The sequence below is a fragment of the Odontomachus brunneus genome, unplaced genomic scaffold (genome assembly GCF_010583005.1).
Source record: "Odontomachus brunneus isolate Ranch 3 - 2012 unplaced genomic scaffold, Obru_v1 Obru_scaffold_015, whole genome shotgun sequence".
In the NCBI taxonomy this organism is placed as follows: Eukaryota; Metazoa; Arthropoda; class Insecta; order Hymenoptera; family Formicidae; genus Odontomachus; species Odontomachus brunneus.
Window position 1 is genome coordinate 1,398,988 of NW_022639465.1, and position 18,856 is coordinate 1,417,843.

The following is an 18,856-nucleotide window of genomic DNA, read 5'->3' on the forward strand; positions in this document are numbered from 1 at the left end:
TTACAACTTTTGCTGCACCATTTGGTAACAATATGGTTTACTTTCAATGGTTCTTTTCAGTACAAGTTGTAAAATGTTATTTAGTTCTTATATTTTATTTTTTTTATAATTTCGACAGCTAATCTTTTCCTAGATTTCCACGGTAACTTCTTTTTTCTTTTTTGTGTATTTCGGCAGCCTATTTTTTTAAATTTTATATACTTAATCTCTTTTTTATAAATGCGGCAGCTTATTTTTTGTTTAAAAATTTTTTAAAATTGTTCCTTTTTAGGAACTTCGACAGCCATTTTTTAATTTTTTACGACAGCTTTTTTTTCATTTTTTATACTTGTTCTCTTTTTTATAAATGCGGCAGCTTATTTTTTTATTTTTTGAAAAATTTTTTAAAATTGTTCCTTTTTAGGAACTTCGACAGCCATTTTTTAATTTTTTACGACAGCTTTTTTTTCATTTTTTATACTTGTTCTCTTTTTTATAAATGCGGCAGCTTATTTTTTTATTTTTTGAAAAATTTTTTAAAATTGTTCCTTTTTAGGAACTTCGACAGCCATTTTTTTAATTTTTTACGACAGCTATTTTTTTTCATTTTTTATATTTATTCTCTTTTTTTATAAATGCGGTAGCTTGTTTTTTTATTTAAAAAAAAATTTTTTTACATTCTTTTTTAGGAACTTCGACAGCCATTTTTTAATTTTTTACGATAGCCTTTTTTCATTTTTTATTTTTTGAAAATTGTTCTTTTTTGTAAACTTAGATAACCACTTTTTCATTTGTCACGACAACCATCTTTTTTTATTTTTTAAAATTGTTCTTTTTTATGAACTACGACAGCCATTTTTTATTTTTTTACGACAGCCTATTTTTTTCATTTTTTATAATTCTCTTTTTTATAAATACGACAGCCTATTTTTTTCATTTTTTATAATTCTCTTTTTTATAAATACGGCAGCCTATTTTTTTCATTTTTTATAATTTTTTTTTATAAATACGACAGCCTATTTTTTTCATTTTTTTATAATTCTCTTTTATATAAATACGACAGCCTATTTTTTCATTTTTTATAATTCTCTTTTTCATAAATGCGACAGCCTATTTTTTTATTTTTTCTGAAAACTGTTCTTATTTTGTTAATTGCGGTTACCATTTTTCTTTTAATTTTCGGCAACTTATTTTTAATTTTTTGAAAACTGTTCTTTTTTGCGAACTTCCATAACTTTTTCATTTGTGCCGGTATCTTTTTTTCATTTTTTAAAATTGTTCTTTTTATGAACTTCGACAGCTTATTTTTTAATTTTTTACGATAGCTATATTTTTTAATTTTTTTGAAGCTATCTTTTTTGTAAATTTTAATAACAATCTTTTTAATTTTTTACAACTTTTTTTAACTTGTGATGTTTTTGATTGATTTGTTTGTGTATAATTGATGTTTTCTTAATTTGTCTAAATTGTCCTTCTTTATAAATTTGACAGCTTTTTTTACAAAAGCTTTTTTGTATATCTGGTAGCTTTTTAATCTATTTTGAGGATGGGATCCCTCAACATTTTATAGAATACAGCAATTTATTTATTCTTAACAAGTCTCGGAAGATTTTTTCCGACAAATGTCTGTCCCGCTTTAAAAAATTTGAATCACATATTCAAAGTTTAGTTGGTAATGTGAGCTGAAGAATACACTTTAATAAGATGAATTAAAGACACAGCATCTTTCGAAGGAATCGTTACGTAAGTAAATCTTCTTTAAGCCTCGTAGATCCATTTTTCCGACGCCTGCGTCCAGTCGATCACTTCCTTCTCTCCAAACCACAGGTTAATTTCTTTCTTAGCAGATTCGACAGAGTCGGAGCCGTGGATGATGTTGCGACCGACCTCTATGCAATAGTCGCCACGGATTGTGCCTGGCGCGGAATCTTTCGGATTTGTCTCGCCCAGCATTACACGACCCGTTTTTACAACGTTCAAACCTTCCCAGACCTGCAACAGAATAGGAAAATTAATTTCATATAATTTGTCATTCGTTTTAAACACATTACATGTGTAATTAACATAATTTTAATTTCATTATATGGCAGATTGATATATTTAACTGTGAAAGTAAGAATGTTAATCAGGAAATTCTGTAGGCTCTATCTTGTTTAGGAAACATTTATAAGTTTATATCAGAATCCTAAAGATAAATATACAAGAATAATTCTTTTAAATAATAAAGCTTATAGTGAATGATCATGCGCGATACGGTAGATGAGTTACGACGGCAACTTCTGTCGTCGCGTGTTACATTAGATAAGCTGTGTGTAAACAAGAAAGTCCTCTGCTATTTGCGACATGATCTTACCATCGGCACGACTGGTCCTGAGCTCATGTATTTGACCAAGCCTGGGAAGAAAGGTTTCGATGCCAAGTCGGCGTAATGCTTCTTCAAGTGGTCTTCGGTGGGCTACAGCATACAAGATAAACTTCTTTTTACATTGAGTGTTTTTGGATAAGATCTCTACTACCAAAACATTTGAAAGTTGTACTCGATGAGTTTAAAATCTCGCATTTAAAATTTCGCGCAATATTTAATTGCAAGCCCAGACACGCAAGCGCTTTTTCGGCGCTATCGGCCGATATTCATCTATTCTAAGAGGCAGTCGTTTCAGCCATTTTCGAGATTTTGCTATTATAGAGCCCGTTCCATAACATCGTGCGCTCTGTGGCCTTATTTCCAAAAAATACAATATTTATATGACAAGCTATAGTATATTATAGCTTTGTATCGAAAATCGTATGTGATATTTTTTAAAAATACAACTCTTCGTCAATTTTTTTCATTAATACCTCAAAATTTTATGATTATTTGAAAATATTATTATTATAATTTCATTATAATATTATTATATTATTTGACAATAAGCTTTTGCTCAGGTTGATGTGTTCTATCTATACGGTTCCACTGCGAATTGCGGAACACCCGGTATATCTCACGCGCCACATGGCGCTCACGAATTTGTCATTGACCTCCGTCATGTTGGAACGTGAGTAATCACGTGGTTGGTCAGAGAGCACAAAACATCCTGGAATCATTCTGATTCAGAAATGTTCTGGGGAGTCCCAAGAAGTCTTGAATACGTCCAAAGTAATCTCAGGATGTCTTCAAGATGTTATCTGGACGGCTACTTACCCAGACCATCTTCATCGCCAGCAACTTGAAGCCTTTCTGCTCGAAGCGCTGGATGATTTTGCCGATCAGACCGCGTTGCACGCCGTCCGGCTTGACCATGATGAAGGTGCGCTCCTTGTTCTCCATGATTAATTTGCAGATAATCTGTAGCAAGACCGTGACCGAGCACAGGACCATGCAGCGCCGACGAGCCGCGAAGGAGTGAGAACGAGAAGACGAGAAATCGTGGCAAGTTTCGCCGGGGGTGGGGAGCGATGTCGCGATGATGCCGCGACGCGTCGTCCAATCGTCAGATCCGCTGGTTCTTCTGATATCAAGATGGCGGAATAAGCAGAGCTGTAAAGATAAAAGAAAGAGATCAGTGGTAGAATTATGTAAAAAATAGACGAAGAAATGGAAAAAAATTTCCTGTCTATACAATCACGTGCAAAACGATTTGTCGTGCAACGATTCGTCGAGTTGTCACACGTGATTGTATAAACAGGAAACTTCTTTCCATTTCTTTGCTATTATTTTAACGTAGTCCCACCACAGACTACTTATACGTGGCACCCGACGACACAAATAAACGAAGCTACTCTTTTGCCTTTGATCGATTGAATAATGAATTTCATTTCTCTTTCGACATCATTCCTCGCAAGGATGCAAGGAGCAATGTTTTTATACAAAATTACAAATTTAAATATTAAATTAAAGAATTTTTTAGTAAAAATTACTATAGGATTTTGTAGCCAATGAACTACGGGTACGGCTCCAGTAAGCGCTACAAATGGTTTGTAATGTTTTTGCTTCTTTCTCATTCTTCATTCGAATCCGAGAAATAGAACAAGAGAAACGCTGCGCAGCATTTGTAGCGGTTACTGGACCGCGCCCTATAGGTGCATTCAGTTTTACAACCGCTTACTGAGCGCTCAGAGAGTTCTCGCATCCGATTGGCATATTCCTTTAGATCTAAGAGTATGTATCAATCAGATGCAAGAGCTCACTGAGCGTTTAGTAAGCTCTTGCATTCGATTGGCATATTCTTTTAGATCTAAAAGTACATATCAATCAGATGCAAGAGCTCGTTGAGCGCTCAGTGAGTAACTAGAAAAACTAGTAAAATTGAAAATAATTTATATGAAAAAAAAATCATTATCTCCGTGTATATATACTTACAAAACTATATATATTTTCTGTTGCTTAACGTGCTGTAGCCTACTAATCGCTTTTGGCTACTTCACACACTTTCTTTTACAAAATTATATGTCGTTGAGAAAGTTATTTGGGTTCTGTTCCAAAACGTCCTTTTTGAAGAAAATTTTACTCAATATTTACAGTTCACGTTACATATACCATAGAGTATCGAACAAAATTTCCTTAAGGCTTTTTAAAGGACGTTTCGAAAGGTAACTTTGGTTCTTTTTCGCTGCACTCTCTGCACTAGCTCGCACTAGCTGCACTAGTTCTTCTCTTCTTTTTCTTCCACTAAGTCTTAAACATATACTTGTTTCTTTTTGAGTTCCGTAAGTGTACAGTCGACTGATTGAACGTAGCAACTTCTCCTCGGTTAGTTCTACAACGCCGATCGTCCAACTCAGTAAGAAATATCTCCTAAGAATTGTTACAAAACACACTATTGAGTGCGATGTAACGTTAGGAGATTCATCGAGGAAAAGTGTTGCTATATTTAATCAGTTCACTGTAGTACACCAGTTCAGCGAAAAAGAACAGACTAATTGTCGAGTGGTAACGCGACGCGCCTATCGCATGTAGGAACGTATCGATTGTTTCGGTCACCTTCGCCACCCGAGAGTAGCCGAGAGTCACCGAAAACGTCACGCGAGTTTCTCATGCACGCGATTGCATTCTGTACGAAATTCTCTCTCGAGGTCTTTAGTGGCCTCAATCCGCTTCGTGTCGCTTCGATTTGTCGGGTTTCCTCTCGCGAAACACAATCGCGCCTCCTACAACCGCGTTATCGACATTTCCCTTCCTCTCTCGCTCCTCTTTTCTCGGGAAACACGCGCGCATCGTTCAGCATTTTGGACGCGGAACCCGCGAAATATCGCGTTCGCGTCATCGACGAGAGCCCGCGATGAAAAAGTCCGCGTTACAGTCCTTACGTGCGACTTATTTCCGCGCAAATCCTCCACGAGTCTAACCTCTCGAGAAACGACGACGAATCGAATGTCCCTCGTTCGCTCTGTGCGTCTTTCTCCCACCACTCCTCGCTGTCTCGTCCGTCCTTCTCGCCGATGCCGAACGGTCGCGCGACCCGCCGAAGAAGACCGAACGTCACTCTAGTTTCCGGCGCTTTCGCGAAGGATACATAATGGCGCGTGCGAGAAAATCACGAGACGGATGCACATAGAGAGATCGGCCATCGCGATCGCGCTTCAGTCGTTCGTATATCCATCGTTGAATTTCCACGAAAGTGCGTCCTGTCGGCACTCCGCGCCCGCACCAGATCCGATCCCGTGTGTCACGCATTCGCGTGTGTTTCGTATCTCCGTCCCGCACTCTCACCCTCGTCGTCGTGTCCACGGCCGCCATGCAGGCGCAACAGCAACCGCAGCAGCAACAGCAACAGCAACAGGGTCACCCGCAGATAGCAGGCACTGGCGTGATACTGAAAATGAACGAAATACAGCAGCTGTCGAATGTCGGTACGTGGCATCTGTTTAGCTCTTCAGAACTCTCGAGAGCAGTATCCGTGACCTTTCGAGCTGCGCTTTGCGAACTGCACCTGTATCGTCATTTTCGCGCAGCTATCCGTGACACATACACCATCAGTAGATTTGATGCTGCTCGTTGCGTTTGTCACGTGTGCTCATTATTTTGTCGCTTTTCTCTTTCCCTTCGAAGTTGGAGGATATATTTGTTTCATTTAAAGTGTACGTAGTGTAGCAGAGTGCAGATGGAGAGGACTGTGCACAGAATACTTTCTTCGCTCTGAGTGCAGTAGAGTGCAGGTGACAAGGTGCAGTTTCGATGGTCAAAGAGGGAGAAAGAGAAACGTAATTGATACGATGTTTTTGCGTTCTTTGATCGGAACGTCCCAGATGCAACTAAATGCGGATGATTAATCGATTGAAATAAATTCAATTCATAGAGACTATCCGAGAGAGAGAGAGAGAGAGATATATATATATATGTATATATATATATATATATATATATATATATATATATATATATATATATATCACTCTTTTGTGTGTCTTTATTATCTCGCAAACTGGGAAGATCAATGTTCTGATGACTCTCATTGTCTCTCATTTATTCTAGCGATCCGGTTTTGAAAACGATTTAGAATCTCGCGAGCAAAGACTGCTTTTACTAAATTCCGGTTAAATTAACCACTTTATGCTCGTTTCAACCAACTTTGATTAATTTAACTGGCTGATTGTTCCATCAGAATTGACCAATCGCATTTGTTGTTAATCAGAATTGACAAATGCGGTTGATCAATTTTGATGGAATAATCAGCCGGTTAAATTAATCAAAATTAGTAGAAACGGACATTAATAATTTTGTAGGATTCCAGTTAAAGTTGTTGGAGAAAAAACAGAAAGTGAATAATTATTGGATTATTAGATAAAAAGTGTCTGGATTGATAACGCTGCAGCTAAATATAAAAGTACGCGTCTTATGATAGAATGTCCTAATGATAGAAAATTTAGTTAGAACGTGCACTTTTTTTAGTGTAGCGATACTAATTCACATTCATAACTCCTCACTTTTTTTTCGCCAAGAGCAGCTTCAGTTGTAACCCTGCGAGGTTACTGAAACCATTAATTTAATCAAAATTTGGTAAAAAAAAAAATCGCCTTAATAGTATCATTCAATTGTATTTTTTTAGTTAAATTTTCCGTGAAAACATCACGTGAAAAAACATATTACAAAGTACAACTAATGCTTATGTAACTAAATTTAGTGCCAAATTAACGAGCGTCTTCACTCGCTTGGTCGCCGTGAATTTTTTTTCGGACTCGCATCTACTACTCGCATTCAATATGCACAGCGTCGTCTCTCATTTTGCCTCGTAGACTTTGTCCTCACGGCGAGCGCGATAGTACGGAAGGGGGCTAGGTAAATACTTTCAGTTGGCGTTTCATTTCGGCGCCGGGCACCGAATATGTACACCGCGCGCCACAAAAGTGTTCGCTCCTTTTCCTCCTGGTTTTTCTCATAAACACACCGGCGTCGCGCCGTCGGTACGCTTTTGCTACCCCTCCTTTGGCAGCAGGTATCCCCCTCGCTCCCGGCCCTCCCTTCGTTCACCACTTCCTCCCTTTTGGTTGAACGCGACAATGGAATATTCCACTGGGTACCTATTCCATCTGCTCTCTGCACCCAGAGGGGAAACCTCTCTCTCTCTCTCTCTCCCCTTTCGTCTGCCCCTCTTATCGTTATAGCTTCTCCTGCTTTGATTCCTTGCGAGGCAGGAGCGTAGGTAGCGATATTCATTGAATGCCGATCCGATCGTGCAGTTACTACTCGTGCTTTTTCAAGCGAGGCATTGCAATCGAGATGCAGATTAAGATGCAACTGAGAATTTTCATGCGGAATATTCAAACTACTAAATTCGGTCTTGTGAATTTATGAAGAGCCGGTCCACTTTATGAAGCGCCATCTTTTTGCCGGCGAGAAGGATTTCACAAAACGCTCGACTTTGCAGTGTAAATGTCACATTTTGAGATGCATCCGACGAATGAGAGAGCCTATCGAGAGAATTATATCGAAACAAATTCTACCATTAGACGTCAGCTCTGTTCCGAAACGCGTAAGAAAAAAACAGATTCGAATTGTTCTGCAAACGGTGTACATTCGTGGACAGAGAGATTGTTCGTAATCTTTCGGATGAGTTTATGTATTCAGCCGTCTTGTGCAAAGGGAAACTTCGTTTTTTAACGAGACACTGCTCTTACAAGATAAGAATTCGTTTTCTAATGGGAAAATACTCAAGACATAAGCATTTATTGCGAGCTCTTTTCTGTCGATAAAAGTACCTCTAAATATGTTTTGATTACGTTTTGATTGGCTTATAAGTACATTTATAGAACTATTTTATCGATAAAAGAAAGTTTAGAATAAAAACCTTACAAAACCTTTTAATACAGTTTAGATACTTTTGCCTTGATGCCATTTAAAACGTAGCCGATAACCTAATAAGAGAATTTGTACGAATTGATAAGAAACAAATTTTCCTTTTAGATTATCGTGTACGTTTCAAAGATCGAGAAAAAAGTATTCAAACTATATTAAAATCAAGTGTACAGTCATTTGCGTAAAGGTTGTGAAAATCTTTTTGGAACAAACTTATGAACACGCATTTAACAAAATTGCGACCCTCCATGTGCACGAGCTTGAACATTGAAAAATTTGAGAGAACTGTTAAATTTTTAAGTACGAGACGTATATATAAAACTGATTTATGGACAGAGGTGTAAATTCTAGGTCTTTTTTTTTTTATCTAAACTGTCAGCACTGGTGCAATAAATTAGAATAAGACAAATATATTTTGTTGCACTCTAACTGATTGCATTAGTTTGCACTAGTTCAAGTTCAGTTAAAAAGAACAAACCTATTATTGTATTATATAAACAGCAGCGGTCGTTGAATGCAGTCCTGTGTAAAATTTAACTATACTTCTTTGTTCGATGTCTTACAATAATTGGATCTTTAAATTTGGAATGTGAAACTCTGTGCAGACGTATTTCGAATGAGAATTCAACAAAAAGATTCCTCCCTTGTCGCGTGAACCAGGAGGATATAAAAAAAAGATCGTAAACTTGCCCTGAACGAAGTCTCAAGTTTTCCAATGTGGTCAGAGGAGCTACAATGCGCGATGGCGCCCTTCTCGCTTACATACGCTACTGCATTTTTCCTCGTTCCCTTCGTCTCCACCCGTGACGACGCGCGACGCGTCAGTCCGCTATAGCGCCGGCCAATCGGCTCGTCCGCGCTTCCTGCTCTCTTCGAAGCAGAGAGGAAGGGTGGTAGAAGGTGATCTAGGCACAGAGTGTATTCGTAGCGAAGCTCGGAACGAAACGTAACTAGGTGGATGAAAACTAGACACGCTCTCGTAAACTGAACGGCATACTTCATATCATACGAGGTCGGAGGAGAGAACAGGAAAGGAAAGAAGAAGAGGCAAAGTGTGTCCGATCCGGGATAGTAGCTGAAAATAGTCCTTTTTTGTGCCGTCTCGGGAGCATCGTGGACAGCCAGGATGAGCGTGCACGTTGCGGAGAAGAAAGGCAACGCTCTGAAAGGCTCCAACGGGCTGATCGCGACTATCGAGAGCGAAGACGGCGACTGGCAGAATGGACAGAACCTCCTGGTGGTCACGCAAGAGCCCCAGGGCAAGGAGATGATCGGCATCACTGACAATCAGACCATCAACGTGGCAATCGACACCTACTGTTCGTACATTTCCCGGATATCATTCCTCCTGCGGCCTGAGTTTGCGTTCGCCGAGTGTCGCGGGATCGGCCGGTCGGAGTTTGAAGAGAGAAAGAGAGGGGGAAGGAGAGAAAGAGAGAGAGAGATGCTTATTTGACTTTGTGGTTAATTACGGATCGATATCGCAATATAATCGGCGCCCGTCCAACGTTTCATTCGATTACGTGCCTGCTTTCGTCTCGTTTTCGTCTCCACGCGATGATTCGGCATGCCAGATTCATCTGCGTTTTCCACGTATGAATAACACGTACCAATAACCCCTCTCTGACTCTCATGAGTCACAGATCGCCTGACATTCACGCACGGCGCTCAGCGTTTCTCGGCTTCATGAATTTCAACTTTTCCCTGCGATCTCCCGTTGCGACGAGTTACTTCTCGACACAAACGGTTTCCCGATGATGCCGCCGGTGCCTTTTCCCGTTGTTACACATACCCGTTTTACACTCCGAAGGCAAAAGTGCAATCCAGTTCAGCTAAAAGGAGCAGACTCACATCTGCCACGACGCGTCTGGCGTGCGACCGGCTTCCACACACACACACACACACGAAACGCTCCGCGCAATTCCGTCGCCTTTGTAGGATTGCCGCCGTGAACTTCGCGATAGTTTGAAAAAGCTACGAAAACACTTTAATTATTCATTGGTGGTTTGTTATTTGCGATGCTAAATCAAGCGAGCGGACAATATAATGGGTGCGTGACCGGCTACGAAAATAACTTTATTCAGCCGGCCGAACTTGAACCTGACTCGTCGTGTGACTTGAACACCCCGTAGTAGACCTCACGCATCGTCTTGCTTTTTGTTTTAGGGTTATTGGAACTGGCGCACAGAGAATACCAGGCGGGAGATTACGAGAACGCCGAAAGGCACTGCATGCAGCTATGGCGACAGGAGACAAACAATACCGGTGTTCTGCTTCTGTTGTCATCCATACATTTCCAATGTCGTAGACTGGATAAGTGAGTACTCGACGCAATTAAATTCTAGTCTAATCTTTATACAGTGCCTTAAGTCAGTATTAAGTCTTAAGTTAATGTCTCAGGTACTGTTGAGTATTTTAGGAATTGATTCTTGAGATCATTTTATGAAAAGAAATTTATGTGATTGTATGGCTTGAAGAGATACAAGGTATTAAAAATTCTATATTATAATACAAATATTTCTTAAATTAATGGCTGTATCGAAACAAGTACCATATTCTCATATAGAAATACTTCAAACTCTATCTTTCTCTTTAACTGTTCACATCCACCTCTTTATCTTTCTTCTTTCTATCTGATCTCTTCATTCACTGCTTTTCTTATTTCCTCTTCATCTTCTTTTTCCTTCAATTTTCTTTTATATCTTATTAATTTTGTTATTTCACTTTATATACTTTTTATTAACTTCACCAAGTGATTCTTCTGCATTTTTCTTCATTTCCTATATATCTTCTTCAGCTTGTATTGCCTAAAATCCTAAAAAGGATTTTTTCATATTCTATAATCTTATTCTTTACATTTAAATATTTTTACTTGCACAGCACTTGTCCCACCAATCCTTGCATCATTTTTCTTACTATACTTTTATTTTACTTCCATATCCCATCTAATGATCAAACTTATCCTCTTTATTTCTTATATCTACTTCTCCATCTCTTGTGTACTTCTGTCTTCTACTATCACGTTAATCGAACCTCCACGCATTTGTACGCCAGCTAATCTAGTCTCAGAATTTCCCTTTATAAAATAATCTCAAGAATCAACTCCCAAAGTATTGGACAACACTTAAGAAACATCCTGTATACGTGTATCGATACGTTATAAATTATATAAATAGATGTGTATAGATTTAAATTGCACCTACATGCAATACGAGATGATAACGCGTTCTTATACGTTTCAGATCGGCGCATTATAGCAGCCTAGCAATAAAGCAAAATCCATTGTTGGCGGAGGCATACAGCAATCTGGGCAATGTGTATAAAGAACGCGGTCAACTGCCAGAAGCGTTGGAGAACTATCGTCATGCTGTTCGACTGAAACCCGACTTCATCGACGGTTACATCAACTTGGCCGCGGCGCTCGTAGCAGCTGGTGACATGGAACAGGCCGTTCAAGCATATGTTACAGCACTGCAGTACAACCCCGTGAGAAAATCGGCATTATGCCCCTATTACGACTCTGAATAATTTTCGTGTGGCAAGATGCACATACTCCAAGTTATAATATTCAATTCGCGAAGTTCTTTATCATTCTTTATCATGTAATGAAAAGTTATATTCGTTTTTCTTTCTTTTTTCATTTCCTTTTCTCTTCTTGTTGGATCATGGGATCCAGAAGAGACGTCGAATATCTTTTATCTTTTAGGCAAAATAAACCGTGCGAAAATAATTAACATATTTCGCCTGTTCCAGGACCTTTATTGCGTGCGGAGCGATCTTGGTAATCTTTTGAAAGCATTAGCAAGACTTGACGAAGCTAAGGTACGTTTTAGAACTGTCGCTATTAGTTGGTAAATTAACCTGACGCGTCACGCACATGGCCGCGAGCATCTTTACCTCGATCAAGCTATAGACGGCGGAACACTTGAAGAAGAACTAGCGGGTACTGCTCCTTGAACTAGGATCTCGTTACGGGAGTCTTAAAACCATTCAGAGTCCATTTGGCCTACAATACCGACCTACCTATCTACTGCCTGTCCAGCCTGAAGATACCTTGTCTCTTCTAAATCCCGAGAACGACGGAAATTGATTACGATTGATTCCCCGTCGGCGTCTCGCCTAGATCAAGGAGAGCAGAGAGGAATCGATTACTATGACTATATTACTCTCGTGACTAAGAGACACTCCGCCGCTCTCGAGTCTTCGTTGACGTCTTGACGGGGTACAGATGTGTCGCGCGTATGTGCACGAGCTACAGCGCGCAGTTCTCCGTGGAATGAGCGGGCAAAGCGAAATACGTTCGCGTCGTTGCGACGAGAAGCTTTCACTCTTTGCCAAGCAATTTGCAAGCGCGGCGCGCGATCATCCGTCGTCGAGATCAGTTCCTCGTACCGATCCGAATCTCCCTTATTCAATAGCCGTTCTTCTATGGAATAAGCGAGCTAAGTAGAGAATGAAAAAGAGAGAGATACACACGTGAAGCGCAATCGTGCAATCGCACTCTCGACGGCGGATTAAGAATCGCGCGCGTTCCTCTACCCTGTGAAACCGGATAAACCGCGCTTCACGTCGCCAGCAGAATTCCACCATCCTCCGAGAGCAACGTGAAGCGACGGTTTTAACCCTAAACAATATAAGCCGAGTCCGACAGACATCTCAATTTGCGTGGCTCGCAAGAATCTGCAAGACTTTTCCTGTTTAAAAAAATCACGTTGAGACGATCGAATATAAGATCGAATTTATAGTTATGTAGCGATTACTTTTCGCTACGCGATAGACTTGCGTGACCGCGATGCATTGAAGTAAACTCACTAGAGTCGAGAATAAACGAGAATACTTTATACTGTTTAGGGTTATTGTCGAAGTAGCTGAGGAGAGAGCATTCTTTCTGACATTGCGCGTTTTGCAGCAACACCGAGAGGAAGTAGATTTGGGGATCGTTTTTACAAAGAGCATATGGTGTTGCCGCAAATTCTAGGTTGCTTGCCAGTCCCATCCGTGTGTGTGTGGATTTCAATCATCATACCGATGTCGATGGGCCTGGCAGCGCGCGAATTTATAGCGAATGAGCTGATCCTGTTTCTTGTTTGAGGGTGTGCGACTTGCTGTGGTCATATAGCGCACGTGCATCGCCACGTGTGCGTTCCTTTCAGCAGTTTCATGTTGATGACAGAAAGAGAGGGAGAGAATCTATGGTGTGTACGGTAACATCGGCGCGAGATCACTTGACCGTCTCTTGAATGCAATGCAAGAGTTGTCACGCGCTGTACAACGCGACAGTATTTTGTCACGAAGACTGTTCGTAATCTTTCCGACGTGAGATTAAAACCGGGAAAAACGTGATAAGAAGTGTAATGACGTTGAAGCATTAACGTTATTGATACAATTTCCGAGTAATATTAAGACGATCGAGAATTTCGCGGGGAGTTTCACGACTTACTCGCAAGTTGCCTGTCGAATTGGTGACTAAAATTTGTCGTTGGTCGGTCAAGTGGTCTACTTCTGCAGCGCGGCGCGGCGACGACTGATGAGAGCGCGTCTATAAGTGCTACGTATTCTTTTCGCTCGTTATTTGTGGCGTTTTGCAAGCAAGTAATCCCGCGTTGCGTCACGCATTCATTTACGAAATGCGATTTATAGACACGCTCTCACACAGTCCTGAAAATGACAGCAATGAGGAAAGCTTCCCGTTACATTTCCCGCTATTCCCGAGAACTGGCTGGTACGCTCGTCCGTTTCACGCCGAGCTCGATCAGCCATCTACTCTTATTAACTGCGTGAAGCGACGTGATATTTTTCGTTCTTGAGCTATTTTCTGCGCGTGTTGGTGTCCGCCGATAGTACGTTAGAAAGGAGAGACCAACGTGGCGACCGTTCCGACCGTGAGAAGGATCGACAATAACAACAGCAACAGGAGCAGCTGGCTGACGAGCTCGGTGGAGCGTGTCGCTCACTGACACGCAAAGTTTTCCAATTCTTTGTGTACACACACGTGTAGAAAGAAAGTAAAGAAAAAAAGAAAAGAAATTTGTAAAAAGAAAAGATAAAAGACAAAGAAAGATTGAGGCGAGGAGTATCAGTTGAAGAGACATTAACGCAGCTGTCTTGTTGTTGTGGATGGGATGATCAACTCTAGGAGGGGAAGTGCAGGAGCAATGTGAGATTGGTCGGTTACCGCGCCGGTTCCTTCGTCAAAGGGTGAATCTGAATCTGGTTATTCAGTAACACACTGTCTCTCGGTCTAAGTTTATTATGAGAGCTTGCAAGCCGTACCTACCGAGTCAACCTACCGAAGGGTACACTGCAGGTAAAGTAATTCCCAAGGCCGGTCTCTAACGACCTCCAATCAATCCCGGTCCCGTCCGAGGGCTTTCCTCCGTGAAAAGGGGAAGTCTTACCTTTTGTATCCCACCATTCCAGGTGTAGCGAAGCGAATTCACAAGAGAAAGAGAGAGAGAGAGAAAGAGAGAGAGAGAGAGAAAGAGAGAGAGGAGACGACAAATGCGTTGAGAAAATGCATTCCTATGTTAACCCGAACCATTTCTATCGCCGCGGCTAGCCGGGCTTTTGCGGAATGCTTTTAAGTGAGCTTGAAGAATACCTTACGGGACATCTCGAGACGTTTGGCCATCTCACGTTTATATAAATTTATATTTTTGAATCAGAAAAGAGACGGTACACAGCAAATCGTCACGGGGTTATTCGTTCAACGTTGAGTTTCAAGGTGTCTTCAATATCCTCACTGAGAAATGTCATTTCTCCGTTTCTCTCGGCGCTAAATCTTACGAGAATATCTGCCCGGAGTGCGCGCACATTGCGCCGCACGCAGATTCTAATAACCGAGATCGATTGGAAACACGAGGGACGCTCGCGTCGAATTCGACCCAGTCCTCCGCTTTTTCTTCCTTTAATTCCAGGTACCGCACCTCGCAGAGACCGGCCGACTGTAAATGCCCTCTTACTTATTGTTTAGGTACGGATTACTCTGTTCAATATAATGCAGCCCGCCTCTCGGCACGCGCGATGAGTATCCACGCTGAATCCTTAGAGTCGTCATCCTCTCGTCGCCACCGGGTCCTTGTCTAAATCTTAGGCCTCATTCGTCTCGCCAATAGCAGTTTCGCGTCTCGATCGCGAGCATTCATAGAGCACACCCTGAAGAGTCGATTGCAATTTTTCACGTGCGACTTTCGGCGCGCGGTCGAGTCCGCCGGACGCATTCCGGGGACTTGGCCGTGTGCCGGAAGTCGCGCGTATTCCTAAGATGACGCCTCTAGCGCGCACCCGAACACCCTTGATCCCGAACAGCCCCACGCTCCTGGCCTGAGAACGCATTGTCGAGCTGACTCGCGAGGCGACCCTCGTTCGCTCTGTTTTCATTCCTTGCCCTTTCCTCGCCCTCGTGACAAGCACGAAGAGGGCGACGGATTTTAAGAGGCTGATCACGTTGAAAGAGTTAGGAAGAATCTATGAAGTCGAGTGGATTCGCTGCATCGTGTGTTACGGCTATAAAATGTAGAGAGTGTTGGCTACTTGAAATGTTTACCGAATACACACTCAACTCTCGCATCGTTTTCTGCGTTTCTGGTTCATGTTAATACATGGACAGGTCGTCCAGGTCTTTACACTCGCAGATTTTTCGTTTCGTACGATCTTCGCTTTACCGAACATCTTTTCTTCCGATGCGCTTCGGTTCCACGACACTTGTCGGCCGATATCTCATTTAAATTGATTCAGTCAGTTCTGACTCCGACTCACGCTGACGTTTACTTTCGCAAATTTCAATGATTACATGATTGATACATTCTTGTGTGACGTTATTCTGAAAATCACCGTACTCTCTTATAAAAAATCAGTAAAAATGTTTCTGATTGAATCAGTAAAAGTGGTATTTTAACTGACAATACTGGTCAATAGATTTTACATATAATATATATCCTTGGATTTTCATTTTTTCTCTTTATGTTTATGTTGAGACAGAAAGTGAGAAGAGTTATTTTTATTTTATCTAATTGAAAAAATATAGACTGCATTTTATTTTTTGTAAATTAATAATATGAGATAAGAAAATAAAACAACAGAATATCTTTTTTTTACAATTTTTTATTTTTTGGTTTATACTGTCAGAGAAATTAAAATTTCTTTCAAATATCACATTATTAGGCAATTTTTAACGCTCTCGAAATAAAGATAGTTGCAGCAAAAGTATAAAAAAATTTGAGGCCTCTACTCTCTACATTAGTTTAAAATAGATCTCATTCACAAATTTTTATAAAGCCATACACACCAGTAAAATAGAAAAATAGCTTTTGAAGAGATAATTTAGGAATTTAGAATTCTCCTTTTCCTGATTCTCTTTTCCTGATCCGAGATTTGATTGATTGACTGTAGCAATGCTACAGTTATAACTGAACCACCAATTATAAATGTAACATTTAAATGAAGAGTACACTGATTGTACTTTAGAGAGTGCATTTACATTATATTTAAAAAAGCTTTTGACATATTAATATCTCAAAATTCCTGCAATTTTCCAATAATATAACACTCGAGCTTTAAGAAAAAGAATAACTTATCTCGCGACGACCACGAAAGGTTGTCGAGAAGACCAACTGGGACTTGGGCAGTCCCGAAGCTACCACGAAGATAACGAGGACGAGGGTGGGGAGACGTGTGCGAGGAAAGGAAACAGAAAGGGCACAGGGTGGCGAAACATGTTCTTTTTTTCGTCGAGCTTAACGACGGGAAGGTGAAGCGAGAGATAAAGAAAGAGCCGAAAGAACGGGAGAGTGCGTGTGAATGTGAAGTGAGCGAGTGTTGAGAAGCTGCGGCGCGGCGATGGGAGGTCGGGCATAGCGCGCGGCGCGCGTCCCTTCGAGTTCGCGAATGAAGCCGCTGTAAATCGCATTCTGTTTCTCTAGGCCTGCTACTTGAAGGCGATCGAGACACGACCGGACTTCGCGGTCGCTTGGAGCAATCTCGGATGCGTGTTCAACGCCCAAGGCGAGATATGGCTGGCGATACACCATTTCGAGAAAGCGGTCGCGCTGGATCCGAATTTCCTCGACGCGTACATCAATCTTGGCAACGTGTTGAAGGAAGCGCGTATCTTCGATAGGTACGTCTTCACCAGTCGTTCGTTAGAGATGAGAAATTTCTTCCTTATTTTGGTAAAATGGCAAGAATTACGGAATGATGAGGGGATACTGAAGTGGATGACGAGCTCAAAAAAATGTCGATAACGTTGAGATAATTCTTACTCGTATATCAAATAGATTGTTAAGTTTATCATTTCTGTGATATACATATATGATATAATCTATATTGCGGAATATAGATAAGAAGGAACATATTGCGAAAGAAATAATTTTAACGTAACCTTCACCACAACATTTTCTCCGTATATACTCAAGTAGGAATTTACTACTGGTATCAAAGTGACCCAGTACCGATTTATGATAAACGTTACTGGCATAGTACCAGATGCCAGTACGGGTTTAGTATTGGTGCGATATTGGGATGATAAAACCCAAACCTTAGTACGGAGCCAGTACCAATAATAGAGCTTTTTTTATATTAGGCCCAGTATCGAGCCAGTAACCAAAACTGGATATCCGCTTTTCGGTATCGACTCAGTATCGAGTCATTTTTCCGTACTGACGAAACGTATACGATATTGCCGCAACTCAGCTCTTAGCTATCTTGAAAAACAATTTTCATATAAAGGCATCCGCTATAGAGAAAACATTGCCCAGCTTTCTTCCAAACCATGGTTCAGTCCTCTGACAAACAAAGATAGAGAAATCATCTGCACTATTGCTAGGATTAAAGCTCACCACATATACTCCGGGACTCATTTGGCGGACAAAAATATTGTCGACAGCGCCGCTTGTGAATGCAGCTTCATGCCAAGAAATTTAGAACGTATACTCTTCTATTGTCCAAAAACCAAAAAAGAATCGGATCTACTTATTACCAAATTATTCCAAAGAGGATACGCAAGCGAAAACATCTTCAAGGAAGCCTTCAATCTACACAATTTCTATTACTTTTACGAAATTCAACAGTTTTCGAAGAACACTAAACAATTTCTATACCCTGTGCACTGTTAAATCCGTAGTGTCAAATTATATTCAATTTGAGTTATTTTTAACCATTTCTATAAGTCGCCACTGCTCCTACTAAATATGTCGTTAATTTAACTAATGTAATGGAGTTAAATAATTTAACTTAAGAAATGTATTAAATTTTACTAAAATTTAGTTTATTTTTTATTATGTGCACGTTAATGTAACCTTTGTTTTAATAAAAAATGACTTAATATTGTTTTAAATGGGTTGATTAGGTGTGGTTGTTTTTTTAAGCACATATTTTTGTTGTTTGTGTTAAAAAAGTAAATTTTGACACACATGATAGTTAAAAATAACTAAATATTATTTAACTCAAAAAATTGGTTTAAATTTGACTCTCCAATATTTAACAGTGTGGGACCACTAATCAGCGTAATGGCGTTGGGGCAAAATTCTTAGAGAAGCCTGGAGCCAAATATTGAAGTTAAAGTTGAAGTTGAAACATATACGATCCCTTCCCTCCCCCCCCCCCCCC

The 18,856-nt window shown here is 40.4% G+C and overlaps 2 protein-coding genes across 3 annotated transcripts in view; one reads left to right on the top strand and one right to left on the bottom strand.

The window, feature by feature from the left end:
- Nucleotides 1–1,541: 1,541 nt before the first annotated feature.
- Nucleotides 1,542–3,975, bottom strand: LOC116841452 (nucleoside diphosphate kinase). Its single transcript, XM_032809408.1, has 4 exons — nucleotides 3,877–3,975; nucleotides 3,161–3,496; nucleotides 2,333–2,434; nucleotides 1,542–1,971 (listed from the first exon to the last, which is right to left on the bottom strand). The coding sequence occupies exons 1-4, from the start codon at nucleotides 3,958–3,960 to the stop codon at nucleotides 1,738–1,740; spliced, it is 756 nt and encodes a 251-aa protein (XP_032665299.1). The 5' UTR covers nucleotides 3,961–3,975; the 3' UTR covers nucleotides 1,542–1,737.
- Nucleotides 3,976–5,371: 1,396 nt separating this feature from the next.
- LOC116841450 (UDP-N-acetylglucosamine--peptide N-acetylglucosaminyltransferase 110 kDa subunit) overlaps nucleotides 5,372–18,856 on the top strand; it is a 26,227-nt gene continuing 12,742 nt past the window's right edge. Inside the window, exons 1-5 of one of the 2 annotated variants that reach the window (XM_032809398.1) lie at nucleotides 5,372–5,808; nucleotides 10,418–10,568; nucleotides 11,494–11,737; nucleotides 12,005–12,073; nucleotides 17,173–17,369. In XM_032809398.1, the coding sequence (XP_032665289.1) occupies nucleotides 5,694–5,808; nucleotides 10,418–10,568; nucleotides 11,494–11,737; nucleotides 12,005–12,073; nucleotides 17,173–17,369 (776 nt within the window). In that variant the 5' untranslated portion in view covers nucleotides 5,372–5,693. Of the gene's footprint in view, nucleotides 5,809–9,104; nucleotides 9,571–10,417; nucleotides 10,569–11,493; nucleotides 11,738–12,004; nucleotides 12,074–17,172; nucleotides 17,370–18,856 lie in introns of those variants that run through there. The other variant, XM_032809397.1, reaches the window with a different exon arrangement.

Excerpts from the sequence above, each read along its gene's own strand:
- LOC116841452 (XM_032809408.1), bottom strand. The coding sequence starts at position 3,960 with ATGAGAAAGAAGCAAAAACATTACAAACCATTTGTAGCGCTTACTGGA. Across the intron at positions 3,497-3,876 it reads ATTGGCTACAAAATCCTATA|CTCTGCTTATTCCGCCATCT; the intron begins GTAATTTTTACT and ends TTATCTTTACAG. Across the intron at positions 1,972-2,332 it reads CAGGACCAGTCGTGCCGATG|GTCTGGGAAGGTTTGAACGT; the intron begins GTAAGATCATGT and ends ATTCTGTTGCAG.